At 51.1% G+C, this 22,475-nt stretch overlaps 2 protein-coding genes across 14 annotated transcripts in view; one reads left to right on the top strand and one right to left on the bottom strand.

Annotated features, from left to right (window-relative positions):
• SPTB (spectrin beta, erythrocytic) overlaps positions 1-3,818 on the top strand; it is a 123,121-nt gene extending 119,303 nt beyond the window's left edge. The window contains exons 34-36 of the mRNA XM_080934428.1: positions 256-429; positions 722-764; positions 901-3,818. Of these exons, the coding sequence (XP_080790554.1) occupies positions 256-429; positions 722-764; positions 901-1,068 (385 nt within the window). The 3' untranslated portion in view covers positions 1,069-3,818. The remainder of the gene's footprint in view (positions 1-255; positions 430-721; positions 765-900) is intronic.
• A 1,401-nt stretch (positions 3,819-5,219) lies between these two features.
• Positions 5,220-22,475, bottom strand: part of PLEKHG3 (pleckstrin homology and RhoGEF domain containing G3) — a 42,939-nt gene continuing 25,683 nt past the window's right edge. For 2 of the 13 annotated variants that reach the window (XM_080928240.1, XM_080928245.1), the window contains exons 3-19: positions 20,936-21,033; positions 19,799-19,868; positions 19,495-19,541; positions 19,252-19,402; positions 19,027-19,158; positions 18,679-18,861; positions 18,457-18,549; positions 18,111-18,197; positions 17,867-17,900; positions 17,417-17,515; positions 12,664-12,753; positions 12,210-12,248; positions 11,738-11,760; positions 11,050-11,397; positions 10,461-10,589; positions 6,855-8,277; positions 5,220-6,480 (exon numbers count right to left, since the gene is read on the bottom strand). In XM_080928240.1, coding sequence (XP_080784366.1) covers positions 5,762-6,480; positions 6,855-8,277; positions 10,461-10,589; positions 11,050-11,397; positions 11,738-11,760; positions 12,210-12,248; positions 12,664-12,753; positions 17,417-17,515; positions 17,867-17,900; positions 18,111-18,197; positions 18,457-18,549; positions 18,679-18,861; positions 19,027-19,158; positions 19,252-19,402; positions 19,495-19,541; positions 19,799-19,868; positions 20,936-21,033 — 3,765 coding nt within the window. In that variant the 3' untranslated portion in view covers positions 5,220-5,761. The remainder of the gene's footprint in view (positions 6,481-6,854; positions 8,278-10,460; positions 10,590-11,049; positions 11,398-11,737; positions 11,761-12,209; positions 12,249-12,663; positions 12,754-17,416; positions 17,516-17,866; positions 17,901-18,110; positions 18,198-18,456; positions 18,550-18,678; positions 18,862-19,026; positions 19,159-19,251; positions 19,403-19,494; positions 19,542-19,798; positions 19,869-20,935; positions 21,034-22,475) is intronic. The other 11 variants (XM_080928247.1, XM_080928246.1, XM_080928248.1 and 8 more) reach the window with 11 other exon arrangements.

The raw sequence follows: 22,475 nt of genomic DNA, 5'->3' as shown, positions 1-22,475 counted from the left end.
TGACTGCTCTTCCAGAGGTCCTGAGTTCAATTCCCAGAAACCACATGGTGGCTCACAACCATCTGTATTGAGATCTGCTGCCCTCTTCTGGTGTGTCTGACGACACCTACAGCTTATTTATATAAATAAAAAACAAAAACCAACAACAACAACAAAAAAAAAAAAACAAAAACAAAAGAAAAGCAGCAGGCTATGAGTTGGTTGTAAGGTGCTGCATCAGGACCATGGGTGACATGCCTGTCCGCATCGTTGCAGGTCCTGGAACAACCTGTACTGTGTGCTCAGGAACAGCCAGCTGACCTTCTACAAGGATGCTAAGAACCTGGCCCTTGGGGTGCCCTACCATGGAGAGGAGCCGCTGGCCCTGAGGCATGCCATTTGTGAGATTGCTGTCAACTACAAGAAGAAGAAGCATGTATTTAAGCTGAGGTAAGCTTTGCTGCCCAGTACATCTACCTGAGCCTTTTGAATCTCTATTCTGGTGGCTTGGTTGAACATTAATGGCCAGGTGGAGATGCACTTCAGACCAGCTCCCAGCTGGAGCTGTTCCTTAGGTGTTTTTGAGTTAAAAAATTAATGGTCTTATAGACTTTTAGCTTTATTGGGTGGTCTGCTGGCCTAGAGGGGCATGCATACTAGGCTGTAGGATAGTGGCTAGCTCTCTGCCCAGGTTAAGACTTCTGGAGATGGTACCATGATCCAAAACCCTTTGTCTTCCTAGATTAAGCAACGGCAGTGAGTGGCTTTTCCATGGCAAAGATGAGGTAAGTATAGGCAGCCCAACAGATGGGCTAACAACTGGGTGGGTGGAAACCTGACGCTTGATCTCAGGGCTCCCTCAGAAGGCAGGTCCCAGGAGGCCTGTGCACCCCTTGACTCCTTGACATTTCCACCCTACAGGAGGAGATGCTGTTATGGCTACAGGGCATGAGCACGGCTATCAACGAGTCCCAGAGCATCCGTGTCAAGGCACAGAGTCTGCCTCTGCCTTCCCTGGCTGCTCCTGATGCCAGCGTAGGCAAGAAGGATAAGGAGAAGAGGTTTAGCTTCTTCCCCAAAAAGAAGTAGCAGCCGGAGGGCCCCCGGGGGCCAGGCCAGTCAGGCAGCACTGCAGTGTGCATTGGGACATGCAAGGACAAGGAGCCCATGGCCTCGACCTCTGCAGTGGCCAGTCCTCCTCCCGCCTGCCAATCACTGCCTGCAGCCTGCCTGCTCAAGTTGCTGGGCCAGCCCCAGGGCCCCACACTGCACTGCAATAGCTGCCTTGCCTGCCTGGCCTCCCTGGCCTTCCCAATGCCTGCCAACAACAGCCTTCCACCTCCCCTACCCCATGCAGCTGGCTGGGCTCCAGGGACTGGAGGTCCACCTCCTTTGGGCTGGAAACAGTTCTGTAAGACTGTTTCTGTATACTCTCCTCTTCCTGCCTACAAGCTGGGATACCTGATGGGTTTCCTCCAGCACTGCCCACTACCACAGCAAATCCCCTTTGGGGTCACTGACCCTAGTCAGCCAGGGAAAGGAAAATGAGTATTGATGAAGGTTGCCCTGTTTCATAGGGGCAGGAGGAAGGGCCTTCAGAACCAGCTCTGGGCAAGGGGCTGGTGGGGTATCAAGGGGACAATACAGATGTCAAGCTTTAAGTACTGCCAGTTTCCTCCCTGCTGGGCTCCTTCGGAAAGAGGACTCTCTCCTCAGGGCTAGTATGTCCCTTCTTTTCTCTTCTCATACCCCTAGGAGTTCTAGTGAGTCCAGAGTGAAAGAGCCTCTTCCTCTCCATAACAAAAGAGTGTTAGGACCAGAAGCCCTCACACCACTCTTAGAAACCAAGGTACAGCTTAGGGTTCAGACATCTGTCACAGGAGGGACAGACAGATCCCAAAACTGCTTAAGGCTCTGTCTATATTGCAGCTCTTCCTTCCATTCCCAGTTGCAGTCAAACCAACAGAGCTGGTGCCAGATACAAGCTGAATACCCAGATCCTGCAGTCAAGTATCTCAAAGCTACATCCCTGCCCCCATGTACCCACCCTGCCCCAGCAGCTAGCACCATTCAGGCCAGTGGCCGGATAGAGAGCTGTTTATTACCTAGGGGTGACAAATGCAGGCTGTGACCCAATTACCCTTGGAACATAGGGATGGATGTTGAGGCTATTGTTATAAAGGTGTGGCTCCTCTGTTGTTTTCTGCAGACCTAGATTTGGGGTCGCATGGTACAGAGATCACCAAACATCTACTACCCCTCTTCAAACATCAAAAGGGGCTCTGCAGCCTGTCCCTGAGGAGTGCTTTCCCATGCCTATTGGAGACTAGGACCACTGGTCCTGTAGACATGCTGTGTCACAACTGAAAGCAACACAGCTCCAGTCCAACATGGCGGCTGGAGTTAGGTCCAAAAAGATGGCTGAGGTGAGGGCAAGGGGCCTTTTCACCTAGGAGACTATGTGTGTCCCCAGGGCCCACAGCCAGTTTCTTCTGCCTTCCCCATGGGTAAGGCTCAATGGTAGGCATAGAGTTACTAGGCCTTCCCAGAATCCCTCACTGTAGACCAGGTAGGTATAGCTCAGAGATCAGTTGCACTCTGTGGCCCCCAACATGATCTGAGTATGCACTCAACTCTAATAGACTACAGCCACCTTAGCCAGTGGGGCCTGACTTCTTCATCTCCACAGCCAGTCTATCTACAACATGGCCTCAGCATATAGGACCCTATAACTCTCCTGCTATGGGGAACATACTGGGTACCCTTCACCAGCCTCTTTGTACAGCTGGAGAAACCAAAGCAGTAGACAGGGAGGCACCTGCACCCCTGACAATAAAAATGGCCTTGGTACACTGAAAGGCATGTCTATTTCTGGGACAGGAAGTGGGCTCCTCGATAAAGCATCAGGTGGCAAGCAGCTCCTTCAGGCAGTTTCTCTGGCCTAGTCTTTGGGGGACCAAAGGATGAGGGTCTACATTTCCCTTCTACATGTACCCAAGTATCGCCTGACGTGAGAATCTTCCAGTAACTCCACAGAGGCAGAAAGGAAAGGCTCCAAGGGGGAGCTAGGATTTTACCACAAAGGATTATATATACCAGGGTAGTAAGCTGCATGTGACCTACCATCACAGCCAGCTCCCCACACTTCTCACCCAGCCACCCAGGCCCCAAGGCACTCAACATACTGGACTGACTTTGCAGGAACCCTGTGCACCCCAAGGCCGGGCTCTCCTGGTGCCCTGGCAAGGCTGATTTTTCTCCTGGTATTTTCTACTTTGCAGTCTTCCCTGACAGTATTCCCAAATTGGGTTAACACGGTTTCAGTCCACACCAGCATAACAGGCTTCCTCCCCAGGGCGGTTGGAGGAAGCTCTCTGGGCACAGTCAGGCAGCTCTCCTTCCCTCCCTGTTGCCTTTGTCCTGGGCCTCAGGCAGCCAGGCTGAAGAGGTGCAGAGGTTCCTGGGACCTTCCCACCCCACCTCTACTGGTACTAACTGAAGTCTGTGTAGGCTCGGCTCCCTCCCCTCCCCCATCTTCTCCTTCCTGCCTATTGGAGGGCAACAGGTCCCCTAGGCTGATCCTGGATCTTCTTCCTCCATCACCAAGAGGAGGCAGAGATTCAGAGGAGGAAGATACCAGCAGGCCCTTGGACAAGCAAGCTCAGGGAAGACACAGAGAGTGAAATGAAGATAGAGAAATGAAACCCTGTTGGGCACAGATTATGCCACCTGGAGCTGGTCCTGGGGCTGGCTGGGCCTTGTCCTCCACTTGCTCAAATGTGCTTCCACCAACCAGAGGAATCCCATTTACTAGTTTTTCTAATAAATCAATAATACTGTGTTTGTTTCTGTTTATTTGACTCTTGTTCCTCTGAACTGGACATCGGAGGGAAGACACCATGGAAACAGAGATAGGGCTAGAGTTGACTTTGTTCCCGAGAGTATTGTGGGATGACTGCTGGTCTCCAGGCCCTAGACCCCTGAGGAAGCTTGCTCATTCATGAGTTCAATCAACTCTAGGGCAAAGTTGTCTCTAAGCAGTCTACTACTGTTCAGGCTGCTAACCACTGGGAGCAGGAACCTGACCTCCACTGTCCTGTCCATTGGGGGCGGGGGAAGTTTTGTTGGCCTGGGTGGAACACAGGACTGCCAAGCTTCAGAAGGTCTTCAGATAATTCTGATAGGAACCAGTGAATGCAATTGTCTGTCCAAGGTTCCTAGGCACACCTACACAGACTGTGAGGCTCATCCGAAAGACATTAGCTACAACTGCTCAGGCTCCGCCCCTGGATGCCATCATTGAGTTTGAGAAACAGTGACTCATCCAGCCTTCAATGTACAGATGAGGGAAGTACACAGTTGGGTGACCCAGCTGGCTGGTAGCAAGGTAGGGACAAGACTTTGAGTCACCTATCCAATGCTTTTATGGCCGCTATCAGGTGTCATACCCTGGGACTGGCTTGCTCTGAAACAGTAGCTGTCTTCTCCGTGGCTGATAGTGGCTGCAGAGGACAGACAGGACATGGGCTACTACAGTCCCGCTCTGTCCCTGCCCACTCGCCTGATATCAGGGTGGGGTGGGAGTTGATGGTCCTATGTTCAGATCCAATCCACTCTCCCAGGTCTTACTCTCTGCAGACTTGCAGGTACACCAGAGAGACTGACCTCCCCATCACCAAGGCCCTATAGTCCCCTCCTTTCTAGCCCCAGACAGACGAAACCAGACAGAATAAAGCTTGTCTTCCGCAAAGAACCCACTTAGAAATGGAGCATTCCCTTTGCAACCAGACAGTTCTGTGGGTACTGTGAGAATAGGAACCATTTCTAAGAAAATACATTCATACTCCACGACACTGCAGGCCACTTTAGGACATTGCCAAGCCTTAACCTTAGGACCCCCTGGGAACCGGAGAGGGAGAGATGAGTAAAAGGCACTGGACACGAGAAACCCCTGTTTCTTCTAAGTGTTCTCCTTGCCCCTGGCGGCTCCAGCTTTTTAGAACAACTTTGTCTTTAGGAAAAGCTAAAGGCTCCCATGTGGGATTTCTACCCCAGACAGGACATTAGGCAGGCGTAGCAGAGAACAAGGTCCTACCTCACACTCGGTACCCCACCTGACCTGTGAGCATCCTGATGCCTCTTCTGTTTGCTGTGCCTGGACACTAAGTGAGCCCCAAGTCCCCAGTAAGGAGGCCACACACAGGTTGGTTGATCAGCAGTGGTTATTGCACCATAGGCAAATAATGAAATGTGTGTACATTAGCAACAACCACGGGGCCAGCAAGACAACCTTCAAGAGTACCTGAATTAAGTCCATTACATTCTTTACAATACACACACTCACTCACACACACATACCACAGGATGTAAAGCAATAAATTATTGGCCTCGTTCCTGCCTGGGTCCTATGACAAAGGCAGTTAAAGGGCAAAGCCTGCCCCGGCTGTTTCCTAGGTCTCTCCTTGGGTTCTCAGCCAGGCAGTGGCCAGCCAGTAAGGGAAGCTTGCTGTCCCTAGGCAGAGAAGGCTTAAATAAAATAGTTGGCTTCTTATCAGAGAAGTATTTACAGAGGAGATAAGTAGCTCAACTGGACCTAAGGAAAGTCATCATCAGAGGACCTCCCAGGGGAGGGGAGGTGCCAGCCCAGGTAAAAGGTGAGTTCACATGTTTCCCAAACCATTCTTCCAGAAGAATGGAAGAATAGCCTGGTGAGCCAGGCCTGGGGGTAAGCACGCCAGGTTCTTCCCACTGCCACACGGCTGTTCTCTCTTTCAGGAGTCAGTCAACCCACAGAGTTCAAGGCCTGGAACTTCTCCCTCAGGTTTCTCACTCTACCCTGTTTGTTTGTGTCTGCTGAGTCCCTAGGGCTGTCTTCTTTGGGCTGGTGCTCTGCAGACTCCTGGAGACCTTGGCCCTGCCCCTTCAAAGCCACTGGGGAACTTGGTTCCTTCCCACTGTCTTCCTCCAGCCTCAAGGCAGAGCTCGGATGGGGCCCCTTTTCCATGATGATCACTCGCTGGTTGTTCTCTAGGGTAAGGTCTGCGGTGACATACAGGGTTTCATCACCATTCAACCGGCTTTGGGGAGGAGACTCAGGAGGTGGAGGCTGGGTGGCCTCCCCTTCTCCCTGGCACCTGCAGCAGCGGTCCCCCTTGCCAGACATAGGAGGTTCTACAATGTTCTCAGGCAAGGAACGGCTCCTGTTGACCAGCAGGCTACGGGGCCAGCTGCTCTCGGCCTGGGCAGTCTTGTCGTGGGAGGTATACTTGGAGCAGAGCTCTCGGACATCGGGCCAGTTGAAGGTCTCAGTGTCAAAGGGGCTGAGGGGGCTCCGAGCGGAGGACCGAGAGCCAGGTGAGGTGGTTCTTGGGCTGACAGCAGAAGGGCTGAAGGAGAAACGGCGTGGAGAGGTCTCCACAGCAGAGGAAGACTTGGAGGTGCCATGCTCCTGAGCCACCAGCTGCTCATAGCTGAGGAGGGATAGCACAGGCTTCCTCCTGGCTGGGAAGAAAGAGAGCAAGCTACATGAACCACTGTGAAGGAAGATTTGAGACAGAAAGGGTGAGATGGGAACCGTCTGCAGCTGTATGTGGGGACTGGGGTACGCTGGAAGAGACATCCCATTTGACTCTCTGCTCTCATCTTCGTATAGAACAAACCCCTGGCCTGTTCTCCAAACTCCCTCTGCTCAAGAGGAAGAGCTGGGGAAGAAGGAGGAGGGGACAGACTGACCCTCCAGTGCCAAGACTCACTGTATACCACGCAGTGATTGGGGTCCAGCCCTCTCATGGTGTAGCCTCGTTAGAGGTTATTTCCCCAAAAGGCACTTGATCTAATTGGTTTATTCTACCCCAGGCTCCCTACCCACATCATACCTTTGGCCCCTGACAGCTCTCCAGCTTCCTCAGGCAGGCCAGAAATGGAAGGGATCTGCTCATCCCTGTCAGGAGTGGCTTTTTCCCACTGTAGAGGTGGCCTAGCTGCCTTGATGTTCTTAATTCGGAGGCTGTACTGACGGGCCAACTGGTAGACCTTGTTTTTGACACGCTCACTGACATGGCTGTCCATCACATGGGAGAGCTGCACAATACGGGGGTGCAGTGGGGTAACCAGCTCTCCCTGGACACTGCTATTCAGCTCTTTCACCAGCTCTTTCAGCTCCCGGGCCAGGTGGGCTGGGCTGGGGTGCTCAGTGGGAGAAGCACTTTCTGGAGAGGTGATAGCAGACTCCTCAGTGATAGCCCCTAGCTCATGTTCCTCCAAGATGAACAGTGGCTCTTGAAGCTCAAAGCCATTGGCCTGGCTCTGGCCAGACCCTGTCCGTGGACTTCTCTCTGAAGACTCCATTCTTTCCCATATCTTCACAATTTCTGAAGATGGGCGGAACTCAGCATCTGTGACAGGAGCGGAGTCCCCTTCGTCTGTCCGCCTGGGACCTGGGAGGTCAAACAAGGTCCATGAGGCTGGCCGAGAGCTCCCTAGCCTCTTGTACCCAACTGGAGCTGCTGGCTCTGAATCTGGCTTGGGAAGGTTGTTGAACCTGGACACAGAGCTGCGCACCAGTCCTTTAGGGATGTAGGAGAGGCTCTCCCGCCGGCGGATGCTGAAGCTCGCATCATGGTGCTCTGCATTTTCATAGTAGTTCTTAATTCTGTCCAGCAACTGTCGGTCTCGGGTAGACAACGCCGATTCCTTTTTCTTGCAGGAAGATCTATCCAGTTCTGTGGGGCAGCCTGAGCCTGCACTTGGAGGTTCTGCCCCATTAACAGAAGGGCCATTGTCTGTAACCATGTCTGTACCAATGATCACTTCTGGAGTGGGTGGGTTGCTGAGGGAGTCTCCTGTGCTGCTCCATCGGGCTAGGCCCTTCTCACTGCCCTCCAGACTGAGCACACTGCTGCTCCTGCTAATAAGCCTTGGCGTCCCGAGGCCACTGGACTTGCCGTCCTCCATTGCCAGGCTGCTCCGCCGGGAGAAGCTATTGGCGAACCTCTCAGCAATGACACTGGCCTGGTCCAGCACAGAGGGTGGCAGGAGGCTCTCAGGTTCCTGGGTGGCTCCCATTTCCTCCTCTTCCTCCTCCTCACTACTCAGGGTCTTAAGGTCTTCAGAGGCCTCAGGTTCCACAAAGTCCACCTCACCAGCTGGGTTGCCCACTCCTAGCAGCCCCTTGGGGTCATGAAGCTGCGTCTCCAGGGCTTCTGAAAATTCTGGGTCTGAAGGCATCTCCTCAGTGCTGGGACCTTCCAAGGCAGTAAAGGCCTCCTGCTCAGTCCCAGGCTCAGAATCTATCTCAACCTGGAATGCAACAGAGAACATATTAGGGATGGAACTGGGGTTCCTTCCTGAGGCTTAGGGGCCAAGATGGCATTGCCTGCTCTCAGGCTGGGTAGAGGGTCTGCAGCTTGGGACAAAGGCAACCAGAATGCACATGATTCAAAAGCAGGGCACCAGGTCAATTTATTTCTTTCATTACCCTGCAGCTGAATGATAGACCCATGTTCTCATACCCCAAGGAAAGCACTGGAAATGTAACATCTCTCAGTGGCAACCTCTTGGGAACTACAGGCATTATGGACACATAGAAGACACTAATCCAGTTTCCCCATGGCCCCCACATATAGCCTGTCTAATGCCAAGGCAGCTTGGGGTTCTACAATTCAAACCCACGACTGAACCATATCCCAACTTCCCTAAGAGAGTAAAGATTGCATGAGGTCAGGGGCCAGAGGGCAATTCAACTCCAATTACCAATGGAGGCTAGCTCAATGCCCAGATCGGGATACAGGGAACTGACCCCCAGGCCATTCACTGACCCCCCCACACACACCCACACCTGCACTACACTTGTTAAGCACACACATGAACATACTCTCTCTGTCTCTGCCTGTCTCTGTTTCTGTCTGTCTGTCTGTCTCTCTCTGTCTCTCTTTCTAGATAAGGGAAAGGGATTCAGCTACTGTCAGCCAACCTGCCTCAGCACCTGTGGGCCCAGCCTCGCTGCATATGCCCAACAGATGGGCAAGGAGAAATCCAGCAGGAGAGCTCTCCACTGACCATGTGCTCATCTGAGCCTCACTGTCTCCGGGGAGATGATCAGTGCAGATGCAGACTTTGGAAGCATCAGACTCTCCCCCATAACCTACAGAGCTGCACCTATGATCTCGGTCAATGCTGCCCACCACAGTGGCCAACAGCCATTCTGGCTGTGCATCTGACATGACGCTAGTCCAAATCAAAATCTGTTAGGAACATAAGATGCATGCAGATTTTTGAGGGCTTTGCATAAAACAAAATATCAGCAATTTTACGTTAGCTCTGGTAGGCTATATAAAAGAAGTTATTAAAATTAGTTTCACTTCTTTTTTTTTTTCCTCCCTTTTCGTTTGAGACAAGTTCTCACAGAGCCCACCCTGGCTTCAAACTTGCTATGTGTCTGAAATTGGCCTTAAAATATCAAATTCTCTTGCCTCTGCTTCCTGGGCACTGAGATTACGAGCACGTGTCACCATGCCCACTTCTTTATATTTCTCAACGTGTTTACTAGAAAACTTAGTGGGCAGTGGCATAATGGATAACATATGAGTAGACTCTAGAAAACCACATACTCTCACAGACTGCAGTCGTTCCTGATGGCGCGGCTGTCAAGGTCTGAATCATTAATGGGAATTCCAGAAAACTCACCTTAGAGCCTGCTATCCACTGCGGTAGCGTGAACAGACTGGGGTTTTAGGAAGTGACTACCCCTAAGGGCTCCATACTTGTGCATCATAAAAGAAGCTAAAGGAAGCTTTCTTTCTGTGAGGACACGGCAAGAAAGAGACTGAAGCAGAGAGGGAATCTTCATCAGACACCGGACCAGCTGGAGGTGCCTGGGTCTTGGGCTCAGCTACTCTGAACTATACATCCTGTGTTTATAAACATTTGATCTAAGAGATGCTGCTATAGCAGCTTACAAAGACAGCTGTATTATTTTTATCTAGTGTCATCTAGGACCTTAGCCCTGTCCTGGTTGAGGCTCAACCTGGGGTCTAGCTCCTGACCTTGTTCTTCTAACTTCGAGAAAGTAAAGGAGTTAGGTCCCCTCAGAGGCTGCCCACCACACAGCCTGTCGAGTGGTCTCTCCATGCCTCTTTTCTTTCTGGAATGATTATGGGGAACAGAAGAAAATAGCAAGGACACCCCCCAACGGATATGCACGTTCTAACCCCAGGCATCACTCAGACAACTAACACATTGTGCAGGGCATGCCTCATGTCCTACATGGGCAGCTTGTCTGAGGGGGCTCAGTAATGGTCACCTATTTGTAATTCATAGAAACAGGTTGGTTGTTTGCCAAATCACATACCTCTAGGCTGTCCAGGCCTCTGGAAGGGGCAAGGGCCAGGAAGGGGGAGTCCCTGTTCCATGTACCCAATGAGAGAGCCTGTGTCCCAAAGACCTGCCTATAGACCTATAGCTCTGGACCATCTCCCGCTTACCTGCTGACTGCTCACCTCTGGCAGGGAAGAAACGGACTCAAAGCTCATTCGGTTCTCCGCACTGGTTGGAGACCGGTTACTGGGCCTTCTGCAGCTTTTAGAGCCTTCAGACTCCCTGTGTCTCTTCCCCTGCAGCAAGCAGAAGTCAGCTCACAACTGAGAATGGGCCTTCTCTGCATTCCACTCCAACACGAACAGTGCCCCCAAACCCCAAGGAGGCACAGACAGCACCTCCAGGATTGAGCCAGTCCCGTGCCCACAGAAATCCTTGCAGTGTGCAGTTTTAGAAAAGTCCAACTCCCCCTCCCCTTTCAGGCACAGACAGTTGACCTTCACACTTAATGGATGCTGGCTTTCCCCTCCCTCCCTCCCTCCCTCCGTTAGTCCCGGTCAAGGAGTAATGTACCAGTGGGTGCCCAGTCCCAGAACAGTGCATGCCAGGGGTTCACCAGGGCGTGACAGTGAGTGAGTTAAGTATTGACAGCAGGAAGGAGGGGACAGTGTAGGGGAGAGGTGGGAAGGACATGGGAAGGACATGCACATGCCAGACAACATGCAAGGAAAAAGGGAGATCAAAGAGACACCTCACCATAGCACCCCGGGAGAAAAGTAAAGCGTTGGCCCGATAGTGCCAGCAATGGAGGGCGGCCAGCAGGGAGCTGGCAAAGTCAGCTACCTGCTCCGCCACTGCTAGACTCTCTTCCTCCTCTTCCTCCTCCTCCGAGCCCGGAAGCTCTGGCCCAGGCACCTTCTCGCTGCCATCAGACCCTGCCAGGTCCTCCAGGGAGACCGGGAAGGTCTGCTGCTGCTCTTCCTCCTCCACTATCTCCTCCTCTTCCTCAAGTTCCTCCCTGGCAGTCCCCTCAGCCTCTGGCTGCTGGTCCTGTGCATGGGGTGGCTGCCCAAAGTCCAAGAGGGCTCCAGCACTACCTGCATGCTGTTCAGAGCATAAGACCCCCTTGTCACCTGCCTTGTGGTCAACCCTGCTCCTGTAGGCGGCTAGAAATGGCTTCATAGAAAAGTCGACTCCTAAATGCTCAATCCTGGCCTTTTCTGGAGTGAGTCATTTTGGGGTGGGAAGGCTGAGATCTGGTTGGGAGTAAAGTCCCCCCAAAGAAGCCTATGTACCCCAAGAGGGAAAAATGAGAGGTTACAGGCCAAGCAGGACACCACAGGGCGCTGCTGTAAGGAAGAGGATATGAGAGTGTCCCCAGGGAGTGATCTTGGCAGTGCCACCCACAGTCCCTCCTTCCAGCCCCTGGAGCCTCTGCACTCACCTTCATCCCTGCTGCTCTGGCTGCTGACACCACCACAGGGTCCAGCACGTGGTGGGAGGGGCAGGGAAGAAAAGAAGAAAGAACCTCTCTTTAGAGAGACCGGAGCCCCTGGGGAAGCCTCATATAAGCTCCTACACTCCCACACCCCTCACCTAGTCCTGGCTTTCAAAAGAATGAATGACAGCTCAGGAGGCCAGCACAGAACTGGCGTGGGTCTGTACAAGGTACTAAGCTCCTATCACAATGGGGAAAAGGGCACTGTGTGTGCACAGGGGCGCCATGGCTCTCTACAGACAGCAGGGGTGAAAAACTAAAGTCAAATTCTCTCTAGCATGCTCTCCACGATCCCTAACCTAGCTACTTTCACTCTCCCACCCCACCAAGGATCCCTGGGGAGACCTACCTGCTCTTCACACACACACACACACACACACACACACACACACACACACACACACACTCACTCACTCACCTTTCTCACTCAGCTGCCTGAGCAGGTGTCTGGTGGGCTCTGAAGAACACAAACAGATAGTTAGCACAGACCAAGAAACAGCTGCACCTAACCTGGGTCCCAAGCTCAATGCATCACCAGCCCATCACCAGCCCAAAGTCCACTCTAGCTGGCCCCCAGCCTCAGGAAAGCCCTCTCCAGTGTTACTGAGGCCCCCGGGTGGGGCCTGAGCCATCTCAGCCTCTCTGCAGCACATGGTGAACTGCTCAGTCCTTGTATTAGTGTGACAGCCAAGGCCTTGGTTAAGGAGCCATCTGGAAAAGATGGACACCATGCTACTCGCTTCAGACCCACGAGCCACTAACCACGCTTCTATCTCAAGCGCCTCTACCTGTTACAGGCAGCACATCAGCACAGTAGCTATGCCCCACACCAAGCCCCTCATAGCACGCAGGCCGGGAAGCAGAGGTCGCACCCGACTTTCTACGGCCCTTAAGGCCTGCCATCTCGAATCCTTGCTGCCTGCTGGGAAGTGTTGCCCTGCTGAACAGGGTATGACCAGGCTCTGGGGACACAAAACACAACTATTAGGCTAATGGTGTCATCACTTAGTACCCAGCCTTTCTGGGGACAGACATGAGACTGGGGGGGGGGGGGAGAATAAGAGAATTCTGTCTCAAAAGACCTCTCTACAGAGCCCTCAGTCCACCTCTATCCTGTCTGATGAAATGTGACAGCTTAGGGATGTCCCTGATTTTCTATAAATTTAGAGTCACAACAAAGTTTTTTAGTTGCTCCTCAGGGGAACAGACTGAGACCAACACAATCCCTATCTATATCCACAGAAGTAAACTCCTGATGGCTTTTTGAAATGACAAAGCTTCAAGTAGCTGGCCTGAAATTTGATACGTATCCTTGAACCTTTGACCCTCCACCTCCTAAGTGCTAGGACTCCAAGAGTACACCACCACATCTGCTTTATGTGGTGCTGGGGATGTATCCAGGGATTCACATGCTAGATGACCACTCCCTACTGACAACATCCTCTGCTTCCTAATTGCATTTTAATGTGCACAGTGGGGAATCCACTTCAGGTCCCTGTTGAGGTTTGGTCTTTTGCTATGTGTTGTAATGCTAAATACTGGTCCCCAGGTACAAGAGAATCCGCAGGTAAACCCAGGTGATGCTATGTAACCTTGCCCACCAAGTTATCTCTGATTGGTGATAAAATTGCTTACAGCAATAGCTGGGAAGGAGATTGTCAGCCCTCCCGCCCCCAGGCTTGGGGTCAGAAGTAAGGACCACCAGGAAAGAGAGAATGTGGGAGAAGAGTGAGGCCCTGGGGTAAGTGAGGCAGAAAAACATGGCCAAGAGGGCTGGCCAGTTGGAGTTAAGAGCAGCCCAGATGGAATAAAGGAAGTCACAACCCGGGATTATTGATAAGGAAGCAGACGTAATAGCACAGAGGATATCTGCCCAGCTTTAGGGCTGAGTTAGGCTTATTTTAAACATAAAGGCTATGAATCTTTTCTTTTGGAACTGAATGATCTAAGGTGGGGTAGAAAACCCAATTTGAGATCAAAAAGAACCGTAACAGTTGTGGTTTTTGTTTTGTTTTGTTTTTATTTATTTTATGTATATGAGTGCTCTATCTATATGGACATCTGATCCCAGATCCCAATACAGATGGTTGTGAGCCACCATGTGGTTGCTGGGATTTGAACTCAGGACCTCTGGAAGAGCACCACTCCAGCCCCTCAGGGACACATTCTTATGTGGCAAGTACTTTATCAGTTTTATCTCACCAAGCACCCTCATTTGATTTTAAACGAGGAAGAGGGCTTGTCAGGATAGGCACTTGCTACCAAGCCAGATGGCTTGAATTTAGTCCCCAGAACACACATGGAAGGAAAGAAACAACTCAAATGCCATAGCACTTGAATACACGCATTACACACAGAGAAATACATGTAATAGTAAATTAAAATGTAACAAAGTGGGAAATAGGAATGTTCTATTCCTTCCATGACAGATCTTATCCCACAGTGACTTTGTCCACCTGATACAGCTTTGGAAGAGGAAAAGGAGCAGGAGGAGCAGGAGGAGAAGCAGGAGGAGCAGGAGGAGCAGGAGGAGGAAGAGGAGCAAGAGGAGGAGCAGGAGCAGAAGCAGGAGGAGGAGGAGCAGGAGCAGGAGGAGGAGCAGGAGGAGGAGCAGGAGGAAGAGCAGGAGGAGGAGCAGGAGGAGGAGCAGGAGGAGGAGCAGAAGCAGGAGGAGGAGCAGGAGGAGGAGCAGGAGGAGAAGCAGGAGGAAGAGGAGCAAGAGGAGGAGCAAGAGGAGGAGCAGGAGCAGAAGCAGGAGGAGCAGAAGCAGAAGCAGGAGGAGGAGGAGCAGGAGCAGGAGGAGGAGCAGGAGGAGGAGGAGGAGCAGAAGCAGGAGGAGCAGGAGGAGCAGGAGGAGGAAGAGGAGCAAGAGGAGGAGCAGGAGGAGCAGGAGGAGCAGAAACAGAAGCAGGAGGAGGAGGAGCAGGAGCAGGAGGAGGAGGAGCAGGAGGAGCAGGAGGAGGAAGAGGAGGAGCAGGAGGAGCAGGAGGAGGAGCAGGAGGAGAAGCAGGAGGAGCAGGAGGAGGAAGAGGAGCAAGAAGAGGAGGAGCAGAAGCAGGAGGAGCAGAAGCAGAAGCAGGAGGAGGAGGAGCAGGAGCAGGAGGAGGAGCAGGAGAAGGAGCAGAAGCAGGAGGAGGAGGAGCAGGAGGAGGAGCAGAAGCAGGAGGAGGAGGAGCAGGAGGAGCAGCAGGAGCAGAAGCAGGAGGAGGAGGAGCAGGAGGAGGAGGGGTAGGAGGAGGAGGAGGAGCAGGCAAAGACCCTGAGCCTGGTTACCTAAGCTGTAGCATGTGGTCTAAGTCCTTCCTCTCTGCAACTCCAAGGTCTGCTTTTACGCATAATTCCTCCAAATCCATCATGTGACCTCTACCACACAGGAGAAAGAAGAACCACTATAGGGAACATGCTAGGAGCAAGAGAATGGACCCTCCTCAGTATTATGGAAGAAACGTCATGATAAACGTGAACCTCAAATACAGGCCATCGCCATGGCAACCCACAGTGCTGCCACCATCACATCTGGCAGCTTGTACACCAGCAATAGCATTGCAGCATCAGCTCCAGAAAAGGAAAAGTGCCACTGTGGTCTTCAAGGAGGAGTCAGAGGATAAAGTGTGTCTCGGAAAAATTAACAAGTCTAGTAGTCACAGGCTAAAATCTCAGCCATATGGAAATCTCAGCTCATTTCCTAACCATCCTGGACAGCTACAGTCTTGAGACAGAGACAACAGTTTTTATTGAGCTATAATTCACACACTATATACGCCAACCTGTGTGAAGTACACACTTCGATGACTTTAAGTGAATTTACAGAGCTGTGTCTCAGAGATGGTGGTGTGTATGTGTGTAGTATGTATCAAGAGGTGTTTTTCTAGTTGGGGCGCTTTTTTTGTTTTTTTTGTTTTTTTTTTTTTTTTTAGAGACAGGTTTTCTCTGTATAATTCTGGCTGGTCCTAGAACCCTGTAGACCAGACTGGTCTCGAACTCAGAGAACCACCTGCCTCTACCTCCTGAGGATTAAAGCGTGCTCCACCACTACCTGGCTGGGAAGCACGTTTTGTCTTTTGTGATATTGAGGACTTGAACTAGAGCCTTGGCACACTAGCCAAGTGCTCTGCCACTGAGATCTATCCCTATCTCTTCTTATAGGGAAAGTTCTGATGTTAATGTCATGACAGACCATGGTATGAATACCACAGCTGACCAAGTTAGCATTAACTGTCGACTTGTCACAGCCTAGAGCCACCTGAAAGTCTCAAATGAGTAACCATCTTTATCAGGTTCGTCTGCGGGCACATCTGTGAGGAACTGTCTTGATTGCTAATTAATTGCTAAGTAGGAGGATACAGCCCACTGTGGGAGGCACCATTCCCTAGGCTGTATAAAGAAGCTGTATGAACATGAGCCATAGAAAGTCAGCTAGCAAGCATCCTCTTCCGTGGTTCCTGCCGTACTTCTCAACTGTGAAGTGAGTTCCTTGGTCACAGGTAATATGTGGAATAGCACGTGGGTCTACCTTAAGTTCCTGTCTTGAATTCCCTCAACGGGGTGTGAGCTGAATGAATCCTTTCCTCTCCTAAGGTGCTTCTGGGGAAAGTGTTTTATCACAGTACCAGAAAAGAAACTGGAACAACTACCACTGCCAGACTCTTCTAGTGCTAAGCTATGGCAACCGAAGAGAGATCATTAGAGGGCAAGAGAGAGAATTACAGAAGGAAAGAAAATATGGATGGCCTGAGACCAATAAAGCAACACCCCAGCTTGAGGCTTTTAATCATAAAATGTATATAACCAAACTAGGTTAACCTAGAAAGAAGTCATCTGGAATAATACCAAACACTGCAAAATGAAACTCTCTAGAGACCACCTAGCTCCACCTTCTTAAAGGCCAAAATTTAGAAATCAATCCCAAGTGTTCAATGACCCTGCAGATGGTGGCCAATCAAAACCCAAACACTCATGAATCCAACCAAAACAATATTCTCAATCTAAAAAGCTTTTGTTCCAAGCTACTAAGCACAGATCTCATTTCCAGACTCGCCACAGCTTAATTCAGATCTGCATCTGGGGCTTAGACTTATTGTTAAGTCCGAGAAACGTAGAGCAAACATACAAACCAAAGTAACATCCCCACACCATCACAGCAGAGCTAAGACTAAAAGAGGAAGGTTTTCTCGTTCTAATAACTCCGCGAGTGCATTAGCAAATCCCGTCATGGAAGAAAACCCAGAAGAGGAAAATGACATGACCCAAAATAAATATTTCCTGTCTGGATTTGGTGCCACTCGGTCTAAGTGTTTTTCCGCCCACCCAGCCTCTGCTCTGTCACCTTAGATCTGAACTGAGAAACTATCCACCGTCTCCAAGTGGTACTCTGGCTGAGCAACAACACAAGGAGGTTTAGAGGGCTAAGGAGAGATGCCAAATTCTGAATAACAAATAACCCCAGGCCCTTGAGCAGGTGGACAAACCCTGGTCAGCAGAAGGCACAGGAGGTGGTGTCTGGAGGGAAATATGGGTATAAAGAGAAAATGATCCACAGACATCCACCAACCCACCCTGCTGTCCTTCCCAGTCTGGGCCAGGATCCTTTAAAAAAGGTTATCGTCCATACAGCTCTTTCCTTACCAGACTGCCGACGTCCTTGGCGCACATGGGTAGACACCTCATCCTGCGAGGACCAAGCCTTTTTCATTCGCTCTGGGCTGCAGCGATACCTACTGGGATCTGTAGCCAGGAGAGAACTAATCAGGCCTCTGTTTCCCCAGTGGCCTAATTAGAAGCTGCCCATAATGGACGACATATACCCCACCCACACCAGCTCCAGATGGCTCTGGATGCCTCTCTGGAGGTCTCCCATCTTCCATCTTCTTACAAATGCTTGCTTCAAGCACAGAGAACCCAGACATTTAGCCAGACCATGTCACTAATTACACAACTGCTCCCCAGCCCTTGACAGAAAGAAGCCCCATCCTTCTTGCTCCTAGACAAACACATTAGACAAGATTTGCCCAAGATATGGCCTGACTTAACAATGTACACAATTAGGAACAAAACAGGCAGAAAAGGGTAACTTACAATAGGAGTCCATTTCCAAAATGGCTTCCTTGGCCTAGAAGGAAAGGAAACCCATATAGTAGTTACTCGACTGTACCTTGCCTGCCCAGAGGACTCCCACAGTTTCATGCCATGGCCTGTATATCCGCATACCAACACCTGCTGTGCACTGGAGCCAGGAAGAAAGGCTCCAACAGATTCTTGGGAGCTGGGTCAGGGGACATGCTTCCCCTGAAGCCCATCTGAGAGTACCCTAGGAGCCAACCTTCTGGGGTATGGTGGCATGGTGGTTCTCCAGGATGAGTCTCTTGATGTGGTGAGTCCAGCTCCGTTTCTCCTCTACTGTCTTGGCCTAGGAGGGCCCAAGGGGAAAGAACTGGCTTTATTATTTCAGGTCAAAACTGCCTAACACACACAGTACTTCTACCAAGGGGCAGGAAGTGTAGGAAGGGCCGTGCTAGGACTTCTGTCTGTACCTCGGAGAGGAGACCCTGATGATCTTATTTTACAGATGGAGACACTAGAGCATGGGGCAGCAAGGAAATAGGGAGACACATGCAAGTGTGCTTGGAAGTCTTGGGCCCCAGCCTCTCACCTAAGGCACTCCTCACCTGGATACTGTACTGTTGTTTGCTGTGCTTATAGTGGGTGACAGTGAAGCACAGAGAGTCTCTGGTGCTTTCGATCAGCATCAGTGAGGAGCACTGGGGGCAGAGAACAAGGTAATTAAGCAGGAAATGGAGACCCCAACCTCAGACAAATCTCAGAAGATGCCGGAGCCAGGGCCCATAGGGCAAAGGAGAAGGCAGCAGAAGAGAGGACAGCATAGGTACCGGAATGTGACCCTTGTAGACAAAGTGATCGCCTCGCTTCTTGGTGATGAGCAGTATCTTGTCAAAGAGGAAGAACGTTCTCTCATTGCGCACACGGTGTACACGAAAGGTGGCTTCCAGGACAAGTTCCCCATAGGTGGTCAGGTCTGGTCCCTTCCAGTTAATGAGCAGTGACTGGATTTCCTGCAGTAGAGACCCCACCGACACCCAGAGTCAGGCCTCGCTGTTCTCAGGAAGCTCACACAGACGCCACCCCAAAGCCCTCGGATACTGTGTCCCAACTCCGCCCAGTACAGCGAAAATCAAGATTCCTTCTTCCCAGCCCTGTCTCCTCCCAGCGCAGAGCACCTGTAGCCGAACGGCATGTTCATGCCTCCTTTTCATGTCATTGATGTACCAGGCCACGCATGTCATGGTGTCAATGGCATCTTCTACCACCTCGAAGCCATCCTCTTCTTCATCAAAATGTTTGGCGATTTCCTAGACAAAAGACAGGTGTCTGAGCAAAACTGACTTCAAGGCTCTGCCCCTGCACCGGGACACATATCCACCTGGGGAGAGGGCCTGAGCTACCTGGAGCAGCAGGTGGTACTTGAGGATGCGTTGGACGGGCTTCAGGAGGTAGGAGCCCAGAGGCAGGGAGTGCTGCAGCAGCTCCTGCCGGTCTCGGAAGAACTTGGCCTGTTGCTTGTCTTGCATGCACTCTGTGAGGGCTGCCACTGAGCTGGGAGGGGTAGGAATGTGTGTTACCATCTGGGGAAGGTCTGGCGAGGGGGCAGGAACCCCAAACTCATCCTCTCTCCCCAAAACACTCACTTGGGGTAGTTGTTGCAATACTGCGTGTATATATCAAACTCTTGGCTCTAAAGAAAGACCAAATAAAGGAAATTAATTTCAGGGAGATTCTCATAGGATTAGATGTGAGAGCAGGGGGGGGGGTGGGGGCGGCAAAGGACAGGTTCTAAACTCCTGGGAACACTGTCTTCCCATCCCTGAGAGCCTGCAGAGCCATCCCATCCACCCAACGGCCTTGGACAGAGATGCCCAGGACTTATGTGTCCTCTTACATTGGGGTCTTCTATCCCAGAAACAGGACGAGGGAGGACCCGGTCATTCTTACCCTTTCCACAAAGCAGCTGGCCACTGCCACAGGGTCACTATTGCAGCTGTCCAGGTCTCTGAGAAGCTGGCTGGGGGAGGGGAGAGAGACCATTAGACCCCCACCTCTGAGGCTACGTACCCACCTCCTCAGACACAGAACACAGCCATCCTTGGTGTCATGCTGCGAGTCATGGCTTCTACCCTGAGTAAACCCTGCCCCAGGGAATACCACAGAAAGTATTCAGAACACCACAAAAAAAAAAACATGCTCAACAAGCAGCAAAGAGGGAACACCAGCACCCACCTTGGGAGGGGACACAGCTCCTCTGTAGGCAGGAGTCAAACACACAAAGGTAGAGATTAAAGGAGGAAAAAAAGGGGAGAAACTAGCAAAGACCCCTCTCAGATGGGAGGGTGCAGGAAGCAGAGACAGGAGGAGATTCAGCACTCTGATCTACGGTGGGAACACTTGAAATTGACTGGAGACAGCCCACCTCTGCCCCTCCTCTTCCACGCTCTACGCCTTCCTAGGTCTTGTGTGTACCTACCCTCCTAACTGCACACTGTCCAGACTCCTCCAGCTATTAAAGGGCCGGAGGTAGTCCTGTCCTGTCGACTGCTGCTTGCTAAACTGTTTTCTTGACAATACCCTCGTCTGAGTGTCTGGCCCCAGAACAGCAGTTTGAATCTTTATGGGCTCACTCAGCACTTTTTGCCTGGCTTGCGTGATAACACAGTGGTTCTCAACCTTCCTAATACAGCGCCTCATGTTGTGGCGACCCAATCTCGACTATACCATTTCTTCACTGCTACTTCCTAACTGCAATTTTGCAAGTGTTATGAATTGTAATGTAAATATTTTTGGAGACAAAGGTTTGCGGAAGGGGTCACAGCCCACAAGCTGAGAAGCTACTATAGCAGGTCAGACCTTCACAGAGTCCTTACTTTGCTTGGGATCCATGGGAAGAAAGAGAAATAAACATAAGATGTGCAAAATGATATTTTAGAAAAAGAGCCACAACTATTCAAGGCCTACCACCAGCTCAGGTGCTGGAACCTGCAAGCATGTGGCCTCGGCTTATAAACCCCTAGAAAGGCCAGCTGGTGCCTTCTGCCAGCCTAGCGCCGAGTTCTCCTGCAAGGGCAGACTTCATACCTGTTCAGTGCATAAATGCTCTCTATGTTCCCAAAGAGGGCGCTGACTTGCTCTGGCTTCAGAAGCCCGGGCGTGTCAATGATCTTCAAGAGGTAGTCCTGCATGGAGAGAAGTGTGAAGACCCTGCACCCCTTGATCACCTAACACCCCAAATCACACTTCGATGACGCTGTGCCACTGTACTGAATGAGCTGTGGGAATTTACCCAGAAACACACATCTACTTGGCAACTTGGAATGTAACTTTATTTGGAGACAGGATCTTAGTCGCTAGTTAAATTGCTCAATATGACATCATTTAATATTTAAGGAGGCTCTAAGTCTAATTGCTGGTGTCTTTCCCACAGAAAAGGGCACAGCCAGAAAGCAGGTGATAGGAGGGAGCCAGGCCAATACCAGGACTCTAGAGAAAATCAACCATGACTATTTGTAGTCCCAGGACTTAGGAGGCAGAGCCAGGAGACCCACCTTGGGTTAAAGGCCAGCTGGTGCTATACAGCAAAATCCTATCTTTAAAAAAAAAAAAAAAAAAAAAAGCCAAGCCAAGAAGCTGGTAAGATGGCTCATCAGATAAAGATGCTAGCCTAGTGACCTGAGTTCAGTCCTTAGACCCACTTGAAAATGGGACATGTACACATAAGAGTACACATAAGCATGTACTTTTTTCTTTTTCTGGTTTTGTGAGACAGGGTTTTTCTCTGTGTAACAGCCCTGGCTGTCCTGGAACTCCATTTGCAGACCAGGCTGACCTCAAATTCAGAGAGATCCGCCTGCCTCGGCTCCAGAGTGCTGGGGTTAAAGGTATGCATACCCCACCACCCCTGGCCTTTTAGATTTTCTTTATTCATGTATTTTATGTATATGAGTGCTCTGTCTTCAGGCACACCAGAAAAGGGAATCAGATCCCATTACAGATGGTTGTGAGCCACCATGTGGCTGCTGGGAATTGAACTCGGGACCTCTGGAAGAGCAGCCAAGTGCCCTTAACCACTGAGCCATGTCTCTAGTCCCACACTTTTTTCTTCATCAAAACAGTCTGAAAGAGAATTCATGTGTGGTGCTTTAAGTCAACAGGTTTGTGCATAACCCGAACAGATCACACGCCTGCCTCTCCACCAGGCAGAAGGTTCCTCAGTGAAGGGCACAAGTCACCTTTCCCCATGTGCCCTACTGTATGAAACACTTTCCTTCTGCCATCCCACTCATTTTTCAGGCAAAGAGGCCGAGACTTCAGACCCTGTGCACATGCCCAAGGGTCCACAGCCACGAAATAGCAGAGTGGGGAATCTGGATGTCCCTACCCAGGCTGAGTCCCTACAGAGCACTTAGATCCTCCTTGTCAGGCTACCGTCTCTCCACACCCCAATCACCTACCGGGAATTCTGCAATCCTACTGATGTAGTTTGGTATCCCAAGGAAACATGAGAGGCCAAGAACCCCCACCAGGCAGGTCCTCAAAGCTTCCTCATGGCCTCATGGGAAGCAGATTTATAGAGATGGGCTGTCCTCTTTTAGAGGTGCGCAGCCCCTCCCAGCCTCAG

Source organism: Micromys minutus (assembly GCF_963924665.1).
Source record: "Micromys minutus genome assembly, chromosome: 1".
Lineage (NCBI taxonomy): Eukaryota > Metazoa > Chordata > Mammalia > Rodentia > Muridae > Micromys > Micromys minutus.
This window is presented reverse-complemented; position numbering and strand designations above follow the sequence as displayed.